General features: G+C 47.4%; 1 protein-coding gene across 1 annotated transcript in view; it reads right to left on the bottom strand.

The window, feature by feature from the left end:
- Positions 1-13,535: 13,535 nt before the first annotated feature.
- Positions 13,536-16,839, bottom strand: part of HCN4 (hyperpolarization activated cyclic nucleotide gated potassium channel 4) — a 43,511-nt gene continuing 40,207 nt past the window's right edge. Inside the window, exons 7-8 of the mRNA XM_039856486.1 lie at positions 16,585-16,749; positions 13,536-16,491 (exon numbers count right to left, since the gene is read on the bottom strand). Of these exons, the coding sequence (XP_039712420.1) occupies positions 15,035-16,491; positions 16,585-16,749 (1,622 nt within the window). The 3' untranslated portion in view covers positions 13,536-15,034. The remainder of the gene's footprint in view (positions 16,492-16,584; positions 16,750-16,839) is intronic.

Here is a 16,839-nt window from a genome sequence, read left to right as displayed (position 1 = left end):
TTCGCTCTTTGCACCTCTCTGACGTAACCCCCTCCAACTCCCTACATCTTGTGTAAAGTCAGCCATACGCACAAAGCCTTGCACGAGTGACTGGCTTCTCCTCAATTATGAAAGGGGCAACGGGACCAACCTGTTGATGGACAGACCACGAGTCTGGCATGGCGAGGGTGACCATAAATGGAATGAGTTCACTCAGAGCCAGAAGTGACCAAAAGAATCTAAACTTGAGAATCCATAGAAATCCAGGAGGCAAAGGGGAGACCTTTTATAAGTCAAAAAATGTGAATTCCAATGAGATTGAGATTCTCAAAATCTTATCCAGATTTTAAGAGGCTAACTTACCTCAGGGGATGTCTGGGTTGCAATCATTGTACATGTCCACACCCTCCATCTCAGTGTCCTGGAGCAAAGCATCGTCACCCTGTCGTAGGTATATATAGCTGAGTGCCCACCCTTTGTTAATGGGTCTACTTTCTATGGACCTGGTCTCCCAAAGGAGCAATCTAGGAGCCATTCTAAAGGCTTCCCTCGACACCACAGCACATGGCTCAGCAAATCCTGCAGCTCTGACCCCCAAAGTGGCTCCTCTTCGTCGTCCATTGAGCCAACTCCTCCTTGACTCCACCACCTCAGCCTCACAAGACTGTGGAAGTGATTTTTCTAACTCCAATCCAACCTCTCCACCCTGCTCAACATCGTGCAATGGTTCCCCTGTCACCTGCCCTGAAGAATGGAGTCTCATGTGGCCCTGTCTGCCTCTGTGCTTTTATTTGCCACTTAATCTTCCCCTCGCCCAAGTTTGGCCCTAGCAATAGAGAGTCATTTGGACCTGAAGAATAAGGTGTGACATCTGACCTCTGTTCTATGCCCTTTGCCTCAATTCTCTCCCCACCCCCTACCCTCACTGCTGGCTTTGTCTGCCTGGTAAATTTCTGCTCATCTTTAAAGACCCAGCCTATTCATCCAGTCCCCTGATTGCTCTTGTTTGTATTTCTGTCTCTTTCAATACATGCAAACTCCTGAAGGAAAACAAATAGGCTTGGTTTTCGATTCTCCATCCCAGTGCCTAGGACACTGTAGGTGTTCACTAATGAACTTGCCTGGTAAGGAACATGAACTTGAAGTCACCATGGCCCCATGCTGGGGGGATTTGACAAAGTCTTCCTGGGAGCATATATTCAGGTTTTGCAGAGGAGATGAGGCTGAGCTGAGTCTAGGAATTAACGTGAGGCTATCCATCTGGAGCGGGGGGAAGCCACTGCAGAGCTGGGAAGCTGCCAGCTTCACACGACCATCAACACATCACCTTGAAGAGAACCATCCTGCAGTACTGAGCCGGGGGCCTTTAGGACTGTTCAGTTCAACCTCCTGCCATTGGATAGCACTGTCACTATCCTCCCCAAATCCATGGGACACTGAAAAGGCAATTCTGCACCCAGTCAAGCTGGATATGGTTGGCCAGCTACTACAGGTGAGGGAGAGGCCTAGTGAGTGAAGAATAAGGTGGGTTCTTTTCATAAACTCAAAACCAGGCCTCACAGAGAATTCTGGGCAGCTTTCTGAAAGAGAGCAGGAAGAGCTGGGATCCATTCTTGAAGGCAAAATGATGGATCAGGCTCCTATAGACAGAGTTGCCTAGGAAACAGCAGGAGAACCAGGTGATGAACATTCTAGACTAACACACAGAAGGGAAACTGGCTGGAACTGAAACTAAAGAGATCTCGGTGCGGGAAGGTGGGGTCAGAGGAGTATTTGGGGCCAGTCAGAAAAAGATTTTCCTCACCCAAGAAACTACAAATCATTCATGGTTTCAAAAATATTCCTGAGGGCCTACTGTGTGCCAGGCACTGAGAGTGTACAACGAGTAAGGCAGCCTGTGTTGATCTGTTCAGTCTAGAGGAGAATATAGACCCTTAACAGACAGAAATTACCATCCAGCATGAAAAGTGCTAAGACATCTGACAAAATGATCTGGCAAAGCAAGAAAGGAACTTCCAACCCCGACTGCAGAGTCTGGGGGTCACAGAGGAAGTAACACTGAGAATGGTGGGCTTTCACCAGAGAAAGAAAGTGGAATTTCTTCTAGCACTTCCTGTGCTAGATCTGAAAAGCAGAGAAATTTCAGATCTGGCTAAATTACTTTTAGCCAGAAATACTTTTAAATGGTTTGATCAAAAGAAAGAAAGAGAATTCCAGAGGACCAGAAAACTGAACCCGAGTGGCAAACTAGAAGGGAAGCTGGCACTTCCCTGAAGAAAAGCTTAATACCGGAAACCTGGAAGTGGTAGTGGGGTGGGGGAACCCCTCCGCCCCCCGGGATGGAGGGAGCCAACCTGACACTGCACACAACCAGAATGCCGAAAGGGAAAGGGAAACTCTCATGAGAGCATGGCCCAGGAGAAATCCCCCTTTCAGGAAAAGAAGCCACAGGGAAGCCTGACTGGCACTGCTTTGTTTAAAAAACAAGGAAAAGTACTCATCTCCCTTGAGAATTTGTTGAAGATTGTTGTGTCTCTGTTCATAAGGGATATTGGTCTGTAGTTGTCTCTTGGTGTATTTTTTAATTTAGTTTTGGTATCAGTGTTATACTGGCCTCATGGACGAAGGAAAGTGTTCCCTCCTCTTCTATCTTTTAGAAGAATTTGTGAAGGATCGGTGTTAGTTCTTTATAAACATTTGGTAGTATTCACCAGTGACGCCATCTGCTCCTGGACTTTCCTTTATGGAAGTTTTATTACTAATTTAATCTCTCTGCTTGGTATAGTTCTACTCAGATTCTCTATTCCTTCTTGATTCAGTTTTGGTAGCTTGTGTGTTTCTAAGAATTTATCCATTTTATCTAGGTTATCTAATTTGTTGGCACACTACTGTTCATAGCGTTCCCTTGTATTTCTTTTTATTTCTTAAAGGGTGGTAGCAATATCCCCTCTTTTATTTCTAATGTTACTATTTTGAGTCTCCTTTGTCTGTCTGTCTGTCTGTCTCTCTTTCTCCCCACCACCACCACCTTCGCTTTTTAGCAATCTAGTTGTTTTGTTTTGTTTTGTTCGTGCAAGTAGTAAGTTTATTTTATTTGATATAGAATTAAGTTAATTTGATACTCCAAATGAGAAAAATAGCAACATTTGCGTATGAAAACTTTCCTTGAAACACCTATTCAGATCTTCGTTAAAGTTATTAATTGTTCAAAGAAACCGCAACTTCAAGTTTGTTCACAGAAATGAAAAAATTTGTAACTTAGGAAGTTTCAAAATGGTAATTCTATCTCAGAGTTGTAATTATGGTGGTGAGGAGAATGCCCTCTCAGCTAAGAGTTTTGACAGCGCTGTAATAATGTACATATCCACTTTACACAAAACATGTGCATTTTATAAAGAGAGTGCCTACAATCCTATGATATCACTTTTGGAAATGGGCTCAATTGCCTTATAGTCTCCAACAGAGTCAAATTATCAAATTCTCAAAATATGTTGATTTTGTTGATCTTTTCAAAGAACAATTATTACTTTTATTGATTATCTGAATTGTTTTTCTATTCTTCAGTTTCTTTCTTCTATGACATAATTTTCTGAGTACAGATCTTTTACCTCTTTGGTTAAATTTATTCCTAGATATTTTATTTTTCTGATGCAGTTGTAAATGAGATTATGTTCTTAATTTCTCTTTTCGATAGTTCATTATCGATGTATAGAAATGCAATTGTTTTCTGAATATTAATTTTGTATCCTGCTACTTTGCTGAATTCATTTACCAGTTATAACAGTCTTTTGGTGGAATCTTTCAGTTTCTCATATATAGTATAATGTTATCTACAGTTAATGAGTTTTACTTCTTCCTTTCCGATTTGGATGCCTTTTATCTCTTTTTCTTGTCTGATTGCTGCGGCTAGGACTTCTAGAATTATGTTGAATAAAAGTAGTGAAAGTGGACATCCTTGTCTTGTTCCTGATCTTAAGAAAAAGACTTTTAGTTTTTTAATGTCGAGAGGCTCTTAGTTTTTTTATGACGTTAGCTGTAGGTTTGTCATATATAGCCTTTATTATGTTGAGCTATGTTCCTTCTATTCTCGCTTTGCTGAGAGTTTTTATCATAAATGGATGCTAGATTTTGTCAAACACTTTTTCTGCATCTATTGATATGATCACATGATTTTTATCCTTCGATTTGTTTAATGTAAGGTATCACATTCATTGATTTGCAGATATTGAACCAAACTTGCATCCCAGGAATAACTCCAACGTTATCATGGTGTATGACCTTTTTAATGTATTGATGAATTCAATTTGCTAGTATTTTGTTGAGAATTTTTGCATCTATGTTCATTAAGGATATCGGCCTATAATTTTCCTTTTTGTAATATCTTTGTCTGGTTTTAGAATAAAGGTAATGGTGGCCTCATAAAATGAGCTTGGGAACCTTCCCTCCTCTTGATTTTTTGGAATAGTTTGAGAAGAATAGATGTTAACTCTTCTTTGAATGTTTGGTAAAATTCACCTCTGAAGCCATCTGGTCTAGGACTTTTGTTTTGGAGGAATTTTTTGATTACCGATTTGATTTCATTGGTAGTAATTGGTCAGTTCTGATTTTCGGTTTCTTCTTGACTCAGTCTTGAAATATTGTGTTTCCAGGAACGCAACTGTTCCAGATTGTCCAATTTGTTGGCATATAATTGCTCATAGTATTTTCTTATAATCCTTCATATTTCTGTGGAGTCAGTTGTCATTTCTCCTCTTTTATTTCTGATTTTATTTTTTTGGGTCCTCTCTTTTTTCTTGATGAGTCTGGTTAAAGGTTTATCAATTTTGTTTATCTTTTCAAAGAACCAGCTCTTAGTTTCATTGATCTTTTGTGTTGTTTTTTTCAGATTCTATTTCATTTATTTCCACTCTGATCTTTATTATTTCCCTCCTTCTACCCATTTGAGTTTTGTTTGCTCTTCTTTTTCTAGTCCTTTTAGGTATGAAGTTAGATTGTTTATTTGAGCTTTTTCTTGTTTCTTGAGGTAGGCCTGTATTGCTATGAATCTCCCTCTTAGGACTGCCTTTGCTGTGTCCCAGAGATTTTGAGTCGTGTTTTCATTTTCATTTGTCTCTAGGTGTCTTTTGATTTCTTCCTTGATCTCATTGTTAACCCATTCATTGTTTAGTAGCATGTTGTTTAGACTCCGTGTGTTTGTGTGTTTTTCAGTCTTTTTTCTTGTAATTGATTTCTAGTTTATACCATTGTGGTCAGAGATGCTTGATGAGATTTCAATCTTCTTAAATTTACTGAGACTTGTTTTGTGGCCTAACATGTGGACTATCCTGGAAAATGTTCCATGTGCGCTTGAGAAGAATATATATTCTGCTACTTTGGGGTGAAATGCTCTAAAAATATCAGTTAAATCCATCTGGTCTGTGTATCACTTAAGGCTGCTGTTTCTTTATTGATCTTCTGTCTGGAAGATCTGTCCATTGGTATCAATGGGGTGTTAAAGTCTCCTACTATGACTATTACAGTAGATCTCTCCCTGTATGCCTGTCAATATTTGTTTTATATATTTAGGAGCTCGTATGTTGGGTACATAAATATTTACTAGGGTTATGTCCTCTTGTTGGATTGATCCCTTTATCACTGTGTAATGTCCTTCTTTATCTCTATCCTAGTCTTTGTTTTAAAGTCTATTTTGTCTGATATAAATATTGCTATCCCAGCTTTTTTTTTTCATTTCCATTTGTATGAAATATCTTTTTCTATCTCTTTACTTTCAGTCTGTGCATCTTTTGATCTGAAGTGGGTTGCTTGAAGAAGGCATATGCATGGATCTTGTTTTCTTATCCATTCAGCTACTTTATGTCTTTTACTTAGAGCATTTAATCTGTTTACATTTAAAGTGATTATTCATATTTATGGGTTCCCCCCACCCCACTTCTTTTTACAGAAGTCCCCGTAACATTTCTTGTGGTGGTAAATTCCATTAGCTTTTTCCTGTCTGGGAAGCTGTTTATCTCATCTTAAGTTTTAATTGATAGCCATGCTGGATAGAGTCGTCTTGATTATAGGTCCTTGCTTTTCACCACTTTGAATATTTCCTGCCAATCCCTTCTGGACTGCAAAGTTTCTGTTGAGAAATAAACTGACATTCTTATGAGTATTACCTTGCAAGTAACTAGCTGCCTTTCTCTTGCTGCTTTTAGGAATCTCTTTTCTTTAACCTTTGCCATTTTAATGATGCTGTATCTTGTGTGGGTCTTTTGGAGTTCATCTTGTTTGGGACTCTCTGTGCTTCCTAGACTTGTATGTTTATTTCCTTTACCAGGTTAGGGAGGTTTTCAGTCATTATTTCCTCAAATAGGTTTTCAATTCCTTACTCTTTCTCTTCTCTTTCTGATACCTCTATGATGCGAATGTTAATATGCTTGATGTTGTCCCAGAGGTCCCTTAAACTATCTTCATTCTTTTTTGATTTTTTTTTTTTTTTTTTTTTTTTTTTGGTTCTTTTTGCTCTTCCAATTGGTATTTTCTGCCACCTTCTTCCAAATCATGGATTCGATCCTCTGCTTCACCCAATCTACTATTGATTCCTTCTAGTGGATTCTTTATTTCAATTATTGTATTCTTCATTTCTGACTGGTTCTTTTTTTATGGTTTCTAGGTCCTTTTTTTATGCTTACTATCTTTTTGTTGACGTTCTCACTGAATATATCTACTCTTCACCTAAGTACATTGAACATCCTTATAACCAGTGTTTTGAACTCTGTATCTGGTGGATTGCTTGCCTCCGTTTCATTTCATCCTTTTTTGTGGAGTTTTCTCCTGTTATTTCATTTTGGACATATTTCTTTGTTTTCTCGTTTTGTTTGCCTCTCTGTATTTGTTTCTATGTATCAGGTAGATCTGCTACGTCTCCTGGTCTTAGCCAGGTGGCCTTCTGTAGTAGATGTCCTGTATGGCCCGAGGTGCAGTCTCCCTGATCACCTGCACCTGGTGCTCCACGAGCGACACTTGTGTGGATTGTGTGTGTCCTCCTCTTGTAGTTGAGCCCTGATTGTTGTTGGCACATCAGGAGTGAGATTGACTCTCAGGCTGACTGGCTGTGAGGATTGGCCACGCCCACAATGTATGAGCTGCTGTGTGGGGGCTGACCCCATGGAACGGGGTTTGCCCCGGTGGGTTCATTTGCCTATTGAGACCACTCTTTGGGTGTGTTGCTTTTTTGGGCTAATCAGGTGTTCTGTTAAGGTCTAATGTCAGTCTCTATGTGTGTTGGCTTGGAGCCCCTTGGGAGGGGCTCCCTTGGAGGCCAAAGTCAGCCACTGCTTGTGACCAGTCCAGGGTTACCTGATAAGAGAGCTACAAATATATCCGTGTTCATTTGCTGCCTGAGCTGGGCCTGGAGATATATGGGATTGGCCATGTGGTGAATTGAGGCTAACTGCCACCAATACCAGCCAGGAGCAACTCAGCAAAAGGCTCAGGACACCCCCAGGCCTGAGGCTGCCTGCTGGCTACCTGTAAGACTCAGCAGCTGAATGAACCACAGGAGTACCAGAGTTGGATGAGGTGGGGTCTCAGGGAGTCACCAGGGTTGGGCAAGTGGTGCTCCCAGGCTGTTGCAGATTCAGATTTGTTGCCAGTGGTGAGCCTGTGGCAACCCACAAAAGTCTCAACTCTCACTGAATCCAGTTGCTGCCTGCCTCAGGCCCTCAGACCTTGGAGATTTATTCAAGAAATAATGTAGCTAAGCATGGGGTTGGGTGCTTGCCACCAAAAGTGTCCCAGAGATGTGTGAGCAAAGGCCTGCTGCTGCTGAAGGAACCTCCTGCTGAGAGCACAGGGTGGGGCTGGTTGCCCAGTAACCATCCGAAATTGCCACGGGGCAATTTGCGAGTTGGGTGGAGTGAGCAGATCTCACCAGGCCGATACAATTCGGTTTTGGCCCTGTGTGTGGTGGGGAGGGCTCAATGCAGGCAAGATGGTGGCTATCTCTCCTGCCCTCGCCCTGAAGCCACACAACTCAGGCTTTCTCTGTATGTCTCTGTCACCTCCTGAGCTTCTGTCCCTCCGCCAGAGCCCCGGGTGAATGCCTGCAAGCGAGCGAGTCTGTGTGCGGGCCCTTTAAGGGGAATGTATGGATTTCCAGCTGCCTTCCATCTCACCCAGTTGGCTGGAATCTTAATTTTCACAGCAAGATTTTGTAGGGACTCTTCATAGCCCTGGAACTGTGGGCTGGGGAGCCCGGTGTGGGGCTGGGGGCCCTCACTCCTCAGGGAGGCCTCCATAGCCAAGATATCTCTCTCGATGCTCAGCTACCACATGTGGATGTAGGACCAGCTCATTTCACATCTCTGCCCCTCTTACCAGTCTCTCTGTTGTCGCCTCTGTACTAAAAGTAGTTATAGGAGCTCTGTTCAGCTAGTCTTCAGATTGTTCTCCAGGTTGACTGTTTCATGATTTAGTTGCAATTTTAATGTGGCCATGGGAGAAAGTGTGCACAGCAGTTACCCCACTATCTTGGTCAGAATCAGTAATTAAGGATTTGCACATTAAAACACAATTAGGTATCACTAGATTGGGAAAAAAGAAAATCTGATGATTCCAATTATTGGTAAGAATATAGAGCAAGAGTGACTCTCATACACTGCAGGTGGGAGTGTAAATTGTTAGGATTACTTAAAACAGCTTGGCATTATCTTGTAAAGTAAAGATTAATTCACCCTATGACTCAGTCATTTCATTCCTAGATGCAATGTTTAGAGATCCTTTTACACATCTTAATCAGGAGCCACAAACAAGAACATTTATAGTAGCAGTGTCTACAACAATGAGAACTGAAACTGACCAAAATATCTATCTCTGGGAAAATATGTATGTAAATGGTGGCATATTCATATACTGGAATGCTATATGGCAATGAAAATGAGCTAACTATTCTCCATGCATCAAAAGGGTCTCAAAAATACGAGACCGAATGAAAAAAGCAAATTACTAAAGAATACATACAGCACAATATTGCTTACATAAAGTTCAAAATTTTACAAATATATTTAGGGGCATATAAAAGTGGAGTGGATATGGCCACCTCTGGTGCAGGCGATGAAAAGGTACATTATTTGTAAAGAAATTTAGACAATAATAAAATGGAGTAAAACTCAGTCTTTTTAAAAAATTATCACCATGCATCAGCAATTCCGAGCAATATAAACTCATCTTCCCCGCAAGGGCAACCACTTCCGATCCCCGCCCTCTCCCCATCTTGGTACGCAAATGGACACATTCATTGTTGAGAGACATTTTATTTCTGGAGTAAAAGTATCAAGAGAAGTAAGAAAATGATAGAATTAAAGTTCAGGTGAGTGATTTTTCCTTGGAAAGGAGAAGAATACTGTTGGGGACAGGAATAAATGTTTTCAAAGGTATTCCTTATGTTCTACTTTTTAAACTGAGCGATTGTTTATCCTATTTTAATATCTTATTAATGTACAGGTGGCTTACAACTTAATGATGGTTCAACCAAGGACTTTTCAACTTTATAATGGTGAGAAAGTGATACACATTCAGTAGAAACTATACTTTGAATTTTGAGTTTTGATCTTTTCTCACATTAATAATATGTAGTATAATACATGCTGGGCCCCGCTGTCAGCTAATGGAAGTGTCTGACTGTTTAAGCAGGCCAGCTAAGCTACGATGTTTGGTAGGTTAGGTGGATTAAATGCATTTTCAACTTATGATGGCTTTATTGGGAAATAACTCCATCATAAGTCAAGAAATGTTATTTATTTATGTATTATTATGGGTTTACTTACATCTTCTTCTGTATGTATGAAATATTCCACACTCAAGAGAAAGAAAATTGAAGAAGCAAAATCAACAAGGGGTTGAATGGTGTTGCCCCAGCCCCCCGATGAAGGAGGGAGGACCTGTGCAGGGCCTGGGATGGATCCAGTGTGGGGTGGGGGTTGGAGAGGAGGTGTTCTGTAGTGCCTTGGAAGCTACAAACTCGGGAAAGAATAAAAGTGCAACGTTGATGATAAAAGGATGAGAAATCCTGTAGCGACAGCCGCAGGCACCCGCCCAGGCTGCAGCCAGGGGACGTGGGGGCCTGAGCTGAGGGGGACTTCTGGGAGGCATTCCCCTCTGGGCTGAGGAAGCTGTGGGCACAGGTGAGGTTTCCAGGAAGTGTGCGTGCAGCGGGAAGATGGAGGCCAAGGTCAGAGGCCCTGGAGCACTGACCTTCAGGAGAAAGAAAAGCCCTTCAAGCTGAGACTGAACAGAAGGGGTAGAGTGGCTAGGAATAAGTGGGGTGTCTAGGGTAGGGGTCTGGTCAGCAGGGTCACATGCTGCTGGGAGGGCAATAGGACAAGGCTCCTGGATTTCACAGCAAGGGCCATTGGTGACCTTGTCTGGAGCCCTTTCATGGAGTAGAGGCTGGAGCCAGACTGCAGTGGAGGAACAAGTAACTCAGAGAAAGGGAAATGAGGGTCAGGAGCGGAAACAACTCTCAAGAAGTTTGGCTGAAAAGATGAGGAGCCACCACTGGTAAGAGGCATGGAGTCAAAGGAGGGATTTTATTAAACTTTTAAAATGTTCTTTTAAAAATCTCTAAATCTTTTAAAAAAAGCACAGCAGGTGTCTACTGGAGCTGAAGCCTGGGATGCAGTGGCATTGGGGGTGAGGTGCTGTCTGCTACGTGGGGAGGAGTACTTTATTACTGACTTGTTCGGAACCACTGGTATATGGTGATGGTGGACGATAAGAGGAATCAGACTGACATTTAGTCATTTTTATTCTTGTTTAGTCATTTTAAATTCTCTATAGATAATGCACCCTTTCCTGCCTGCTCCAGGAGAGACTGCTCCTACCACCTGGCCCTTGGTGCCACCAGTGAGGGTGGGGGGACAGGGTTCCTCTCCAGGACCTGGGTGTGCATCCTGACTTCTTCACATTCTGATTGGTCCAGAGCCAGTTCCTTACCTTCTTGGAGCCTCAGTGCCCTTTGGCTCACTGGACTCGAGGCTAATTCTCTCTCCATCAGGGTTGTGGTGAGGATGGAAGGAGATACGAAAATACAAGGAGCCAAGCACACAGTAGGTACTTGGTGTCCTTTTGGAGTCAGGGGACAGAGAAGACAGTGACTGATGTCGCCTCACCACCTGCCCCTTGCCCTAGGAGCAGGGCCTTGTTCAGGCACCTGGGGTTGACCCAGTGGGGATGGACAGAGTGGTGGTTAGTGGGTAGGGGTGAGCATCCTCAGGTACTGGCCCAGATTCACTCCACAGATTCGGCAGGGTCCGCAGCAACCACTCCCACCCAGCACTTCACCAGAGTCGCTGTCTGCAAGGATCTCCCCAGAGCCACAGAGGCCTAGCCTGCACTCAGCCCCAGAGGTCCCCAAAAAGCACAGCTGCCTGGGCCGCAGGGGGCAGTTGTCATGGGGATGCTGGGCCTGCCAAGTTGCCTCCTTAACAACGGGACTCCCAGGCTGGTTACCATGGAAACAACATCCACTCAGCAATCAGTGGTGGGGACCGGGTTCCCTGCCCTTTCTGGGGACTTTCCTCTCTGGCAGGCAGGCGGGCAACACGGCACTCCCTGCGCTGCTGGAGGCCCTGGGGACTTCGCTTTTCTGGCCATGAATCGCTGCCTCTACCCTACCCTACGAGGTCCCCGGGCCTGCAGTGACTCTCTGCAGCCAGGTGAGGCAAAGGCAGTTGTCTGAGGACTTCGCAGGGGGTCTGGGGGGCCAGACCTAGCAACCTCTCAACCTCCTAACAGCAAGGCCCTGGATGGATAGCGCATATGCCCTCAGGTATCCCAATACACACAGGAGCGGAGGCTGTGGCCCATCCCTGGCCACTGTGAAAGGCAACCCTCTACCCTGGCCACAAAACCCCTCATCCTGGTCACGTTTTTTCCCCCAGCCACTTTCCGGCTTCTGAGGGCCCATCTGATCAGGGTGAGAGGGCATTTCCCTCTTCAGTATCCAGCAGGAGTTTCACGTGCACATTGCTGCCCTCCTCCTTCAGGGAGCATCAGAGAGTCCCAGGGACTCTGGAGCCCTGGCAGCTGGGGCAGGAAGGATCTGGGTCAGGGTCTTGCACCTCCACCAGTTGACAAAGGACACATGCCCTTTCTCAATCACTCTCTTTCTTACTGAAACTCATCAGCCCATAAACGATGCACACCTGCATCCATAGCCAGCAGAGTTTTGTACACACAAGTGTCCACACGTGCTCTAGGGAACCTGTCCCACCACCCTCTGCAGCCTGGCTCCTGAGCCCCCAGTATGCCCTCTTCACTTCACTCCCCTCTCCCAACCCCTGGCCCATAGAAGAAGGCAGCATCTGCTGGAATTTTTTTGTTTTATTTATTTAAATAAAATATACAACACGGTGCGTTTACCGTTTTCTGTTTTAAAAGTGGAAGATTTGAAAACTGCTTGTGAGGGATCGGGAATAAGAGGGCCCACTGACTGGTTCTGGCTTCCCCAGTCTCCACAGGGTGGCTAGGCTGAGTCAGTTTTTATAAAGTGTGCATGTGTGTGCGTGTAGAGTAGAGGGTGGGGAGGCCAGGCCCTGATGGCAATGGGGGGCCGTCCTCACTCCTCATGCCCCTGGACCCTCCACTCCCACTCCTGTCCCTTCCCGACCTTCCCTGTTGCCTCCAGGACCAGACTGTGGGTTTGGATCGAGTAAGTCCTACTTCCTTCCTTGGGGGTGCAAGGGCATCTGCAGAACTCAGGTTGAGGCTCCTGTTTAAATTCTTCCAGCTCTGACAACTTCCTGGGTCTGAGGGGGCTTCTCTTGCCCAGAGGCCAAGGCCAGGTGGCTCCTCATCTCTCCCTAGGACCCCGGGACACTTCGGCCCCTTCTCTCCTGGCTGATTGCCTCCCAGTCCCTGTGGCCCATCATTGGAGAAACTGGCCTGTCCCACAACCCAGGACAGCTCAGGACAAAAACTAACCTTGCCAGCATTCTGGCTTGGAGCATGAAGGAGAGTTCTGGATGGGCAAGGTGGGACCAACCCTCCTCCTCATTCAAGTCTTAGCAACAAACCTGCTTCTGCCCTACAGGCAGGAGGCAGACTACTGAGCTTGACTCTGGCAGGATTCTTGCTGGGGAGGATTGTGCCTCAGGAGGCACGGACCCCCACTCTGGAACTGCTTCTGGCTCCTAGTTGCCTGCAGAATCAGGGCCAAGCCCCTCAGTCTGTCATTCAAGGCTTTCCCTCTGACCACCGGGCCTCGGGATCGCCTTCCTTCCAAAGCCTCCGACTCCGCAACCCCACATCCGCCTTCGTCATGTCCCTGCTGTGCGCTCCGCCCCAACCTGTCTCCCTCCTTTCTCCCTTTCCTTTCCTTTTCCCTCCCTCCAACTCTTTCCACATCTCAAGGCCTGGCCCAAGCCTACCATTCGCCACACGTCTTCCTTAGGCCCTTTGGGAGGCCCAGCCACCTCCCATGTCCTGAGATCATAAGCCCTGGAGTAATCAACCGAAGCTCCCTGGGCTCTCACTGCAGCTTGCTGGAGCAATGGGCTGGGCACACGAGGAGGGACAGAAGAAACATGATTTATTGAGCACCTGCTATGGCATGTGCTAGGCGCTGGGCCGCGCATTTCACATATACTATTTTTGTCGTCTGGTCCTTGTGGGGAGGCACCATAATGATTCCCATTTTACAGGTGAGGTAACAGACTCAGAAAGATCAGGTAACTGGCCCAAGGTCACACAGCTAAGTGGCAGGGCTGGAATTCAAACCCAGGCCTGATTGCCTCTAAAATCTGGTCTCTTCGCTCTGCACCATGCTTAGAGACTATCGAACTCAGCCTCTCTCAACAGCTGTCCAATGGAAAGAAGCTAGCCTTCAGCCTCCGGCAGGTATGAATTTGAATCTCAGGTCAGTCCCAGCTTTGTCACTCCTAGTTACGTGATTCTGGAAAAATTACTCAAAACTCAGTTTGCTCATCTGTGAAACGGGGAGAATCAAAATCCCTACCTCACGGTCTCTGTGAAAATGAAAGAGTTAATGTGTGTAAAGTGCTAAACCAGTGCTCGGCACAGAGCAGAATCAATAACTACAAGTTCTCCCCTCACCCTCCACCACGCGGATGGGAGAACTGAGGGCCGTAGAGGCGACGGGATATGCTTGAGGACCTACAGGAAAGGAGAGGCACGACCCAGAGTCTTCTGCTTCCAGTGGTGAGAGGCTGGGCTAGAACTGGACTGGAGACCAGAAATGGGGAGAGCGGGGGCCTGCCGAAAGTTCCTGGGGTCCTCTTCCTTGAGGACTGGAAAGAATACTTCCCCTAGGCCATGTGGTGCCCTGCCTTCGGGCCAAGGCGGGCTGCTGGAGGTAAGGTGACCTGGGTGTCCTGGCAACACGGGGTTAAATTAGATTGCACACACGTGTGCACACATGTGAATGCTATCTACATAGCTCTACAGAGCGCTACATAGCTATACATATACACATCTTACATACATATACATATACATATCTTGCTATGTTTGCAGTAAAAAAAAAATGCAAGGTTCTCAGGTCCCTGGCCTCATTTTGTTCCAAGGATCCGGGTGACCGAGGCTTCCCAGGATACATCCAAGAGCAGCCCTTTGCCCAGGGAACAAGATGACCCTCAGCATAAAGGGGTCCCAAGTTCACAGCTAAGGGGCTGGTGGTGGCTGGTGCCCTAAAACGAATACAAAGACAGATCTGCCCTAGGAACCCCAAACATGGGTCTCCCCCCACCCCTGCCAAGCCCCAGCAATGCCCTGCCTTCCTCTGGCTTTGCATTTGGGCCTTGCCTGCTCCCCTCCCTCCTCCCTCCCTCTAGTGCTGAGTATTAAAATAGTCTATAAAAGCAAGTGACCAAAAATCTATAGCTCTAAGAATACCTGGTTATTTTCTGCTGTCTTTTGTCTGGTGGTTTTTTTTTGTTGTTTTTGTTTTTTTTAATGATAATTATTATTGATATTGGTATATCTCCTAATCACAGTTAAACCTGAAGGAAGAAAGGAGGAAAAAGAAGAGAGAAGAGGGAGGGAGGGCCCCCGCTCATAGATTGGACGGCAGTTTAGAGCGCACTGGCTCAGACCTGGCCCCAGGTTCCCTCTGGGGAACAGCAGTCAGAGGGGGGCCCCCAGAGGAGGCGGCTCTTGCCCCAAACAAAGAAAGAGGGGGTGGCAAAGAACCTGAGGATGTCTTCCGAGGCAGAGTGACGTGCTGGCCAGGGATGGCACCATAGGGCCTCCCAGGCGGACCAAGGCCACCGCTGCCCCCGCTGCCACCACTGGCTCTGGGGAACAGCTGGAAGGCAGCCACGGACTCCCCAGAGGAGTGTGGGGAGGCTCTGTGGAGAGTCTGCGCCCCATCCTGGGGTAGGGCCGGCTGAGAGGCTGAGATGAGCTTGAGGTCCTGGGTGAGACGGCCTGGGGTGAGGGGTGGCGTACCCCGGCGTTGTGGAACCTGGGGTGGCGGGGGGCTGGATATAGGTGGCAGGAGCAAGGAACCATGGGAGCCAGAGGCCCGGGGTGGGGCACTTGGGAAAGTTCTTGGGGGGCCTGGGCTGTGGCCAGGAGGACTGAGACCTCCTCGGGGGGTAAAGGCTATAGGAGAAGCGCCCCCAGAGGCCCCTGCCACGGACGGCCGCTCAGGCTGCCGTGGGGGTGTCTCTGGCGTACTTGACAGGCCAGCAGCCAGACCCGGGGACACCTCCCCGGGAGGCTGGCCCAGCTGCCCCGGGCTAGACGATGGGGACCTGGATGAGGGTGGGGGCGGCAGGAAGTGCTCCAGGAGTCCCAGGCCTCCCCGGGCCCCCGGCAGCGGGGGAGGTGGCTGGTTGGCCTGTGGGGAGCGGGCACCTGGCTGCAATGGGGTGAGCAGGGGAGAGTCGGAGGAGGACAGGGAGCCTCCCAGGGCCTTGTGGAAGTGGCCAAACCCAGCTGTGGTGGTGGCAGCCGTGCTGGAGGATGGCGTAGGAGCTGGAGAGGAGCCGCAGACCCTGGGCGGTGGGGAAGAGCTGGATGAAGGCAGAAGAGGGCTCAGTCCTGCAGGGGCGGAGAATCCAGCCAGCTGTTGGATGTGGAAGGAGGAGGAAGATGGCGTGTCCACCTGGGATGGGCTGCTGGCGGGTGAGGCAGAGCCCAGTGCAGAAGGGATCAGGGATTGCAGGCGCTTCAGGTGCCTGGGCGTCTGCCCCGCCCCGAGGCTGCCCAGCCCAGGGCCTGGGGGAGGGCGGAAGATGGCAGCGGGCAGGCGTGGGTGGTGGGTGAGGGCTATGGCCACGGAGGTGGTGGCGGCAGCAGCCTGCAGCGGCGCCTGTATCAGCGGGGTCCAGATGACCGGTGTGGGTGTCGGCGTGGCAGAGGCGGCAGCCTGGACGCGGTGCGCACAGTGGGCCATCTCACGGTCATGCTGCACAATCTGCTGGATGATCTCGTTCTCCTGGTAATTGAAGACGCCCGAGTTGAGATCATGTTGGACTTTGTGGAGGAGGATGGAGTTCTTCTTGCCTGAACCATAGAAGGAAAGCAGGGACTCAGGCCTAGGCGGGAGGAGAGGGGGCGGCCGGCCGGCCTCCTTCCACCCTCTCACCAGCCGCTCACCGATGCGGTCCAGGCGGTCCAGCGCCACGGTCTCGAAGGCCCGCCGCATCATGGGGTACTCCTCCAGCACCTCGTTGAAGTTGTCCACGCTCAGCGAGTACAGACGGCAGTAGGTGTCGGACCTCACACTGGCTGTGCGCCGGCCCCGCGTCAGCAGGCAGATCTCTGCCAGGACAGCAGGAGTCAGCATGGCCTCCAAGGGGTGTCCACCCACCCTGACCTTGAGTCCCCACTGTCTGGTACAGAAGCTTAACA

Source organism: Pteropus medius, unplaced genomic scaffold, assembly GCF_902729225.1.
Source record: "Pteropus medius unplaced genomic scaffold, Ma_sr-lr_union100, whole genome shotgun sequence".
NCBI lineage: Eukaryota > Metazoa > Chordata > Mammalia > Chiroptera > Pteropodidae > Pteropus > Pteropus medius.
This window is presented reverse-complemented; position numbering and strand designations above follow the sequence as displayed.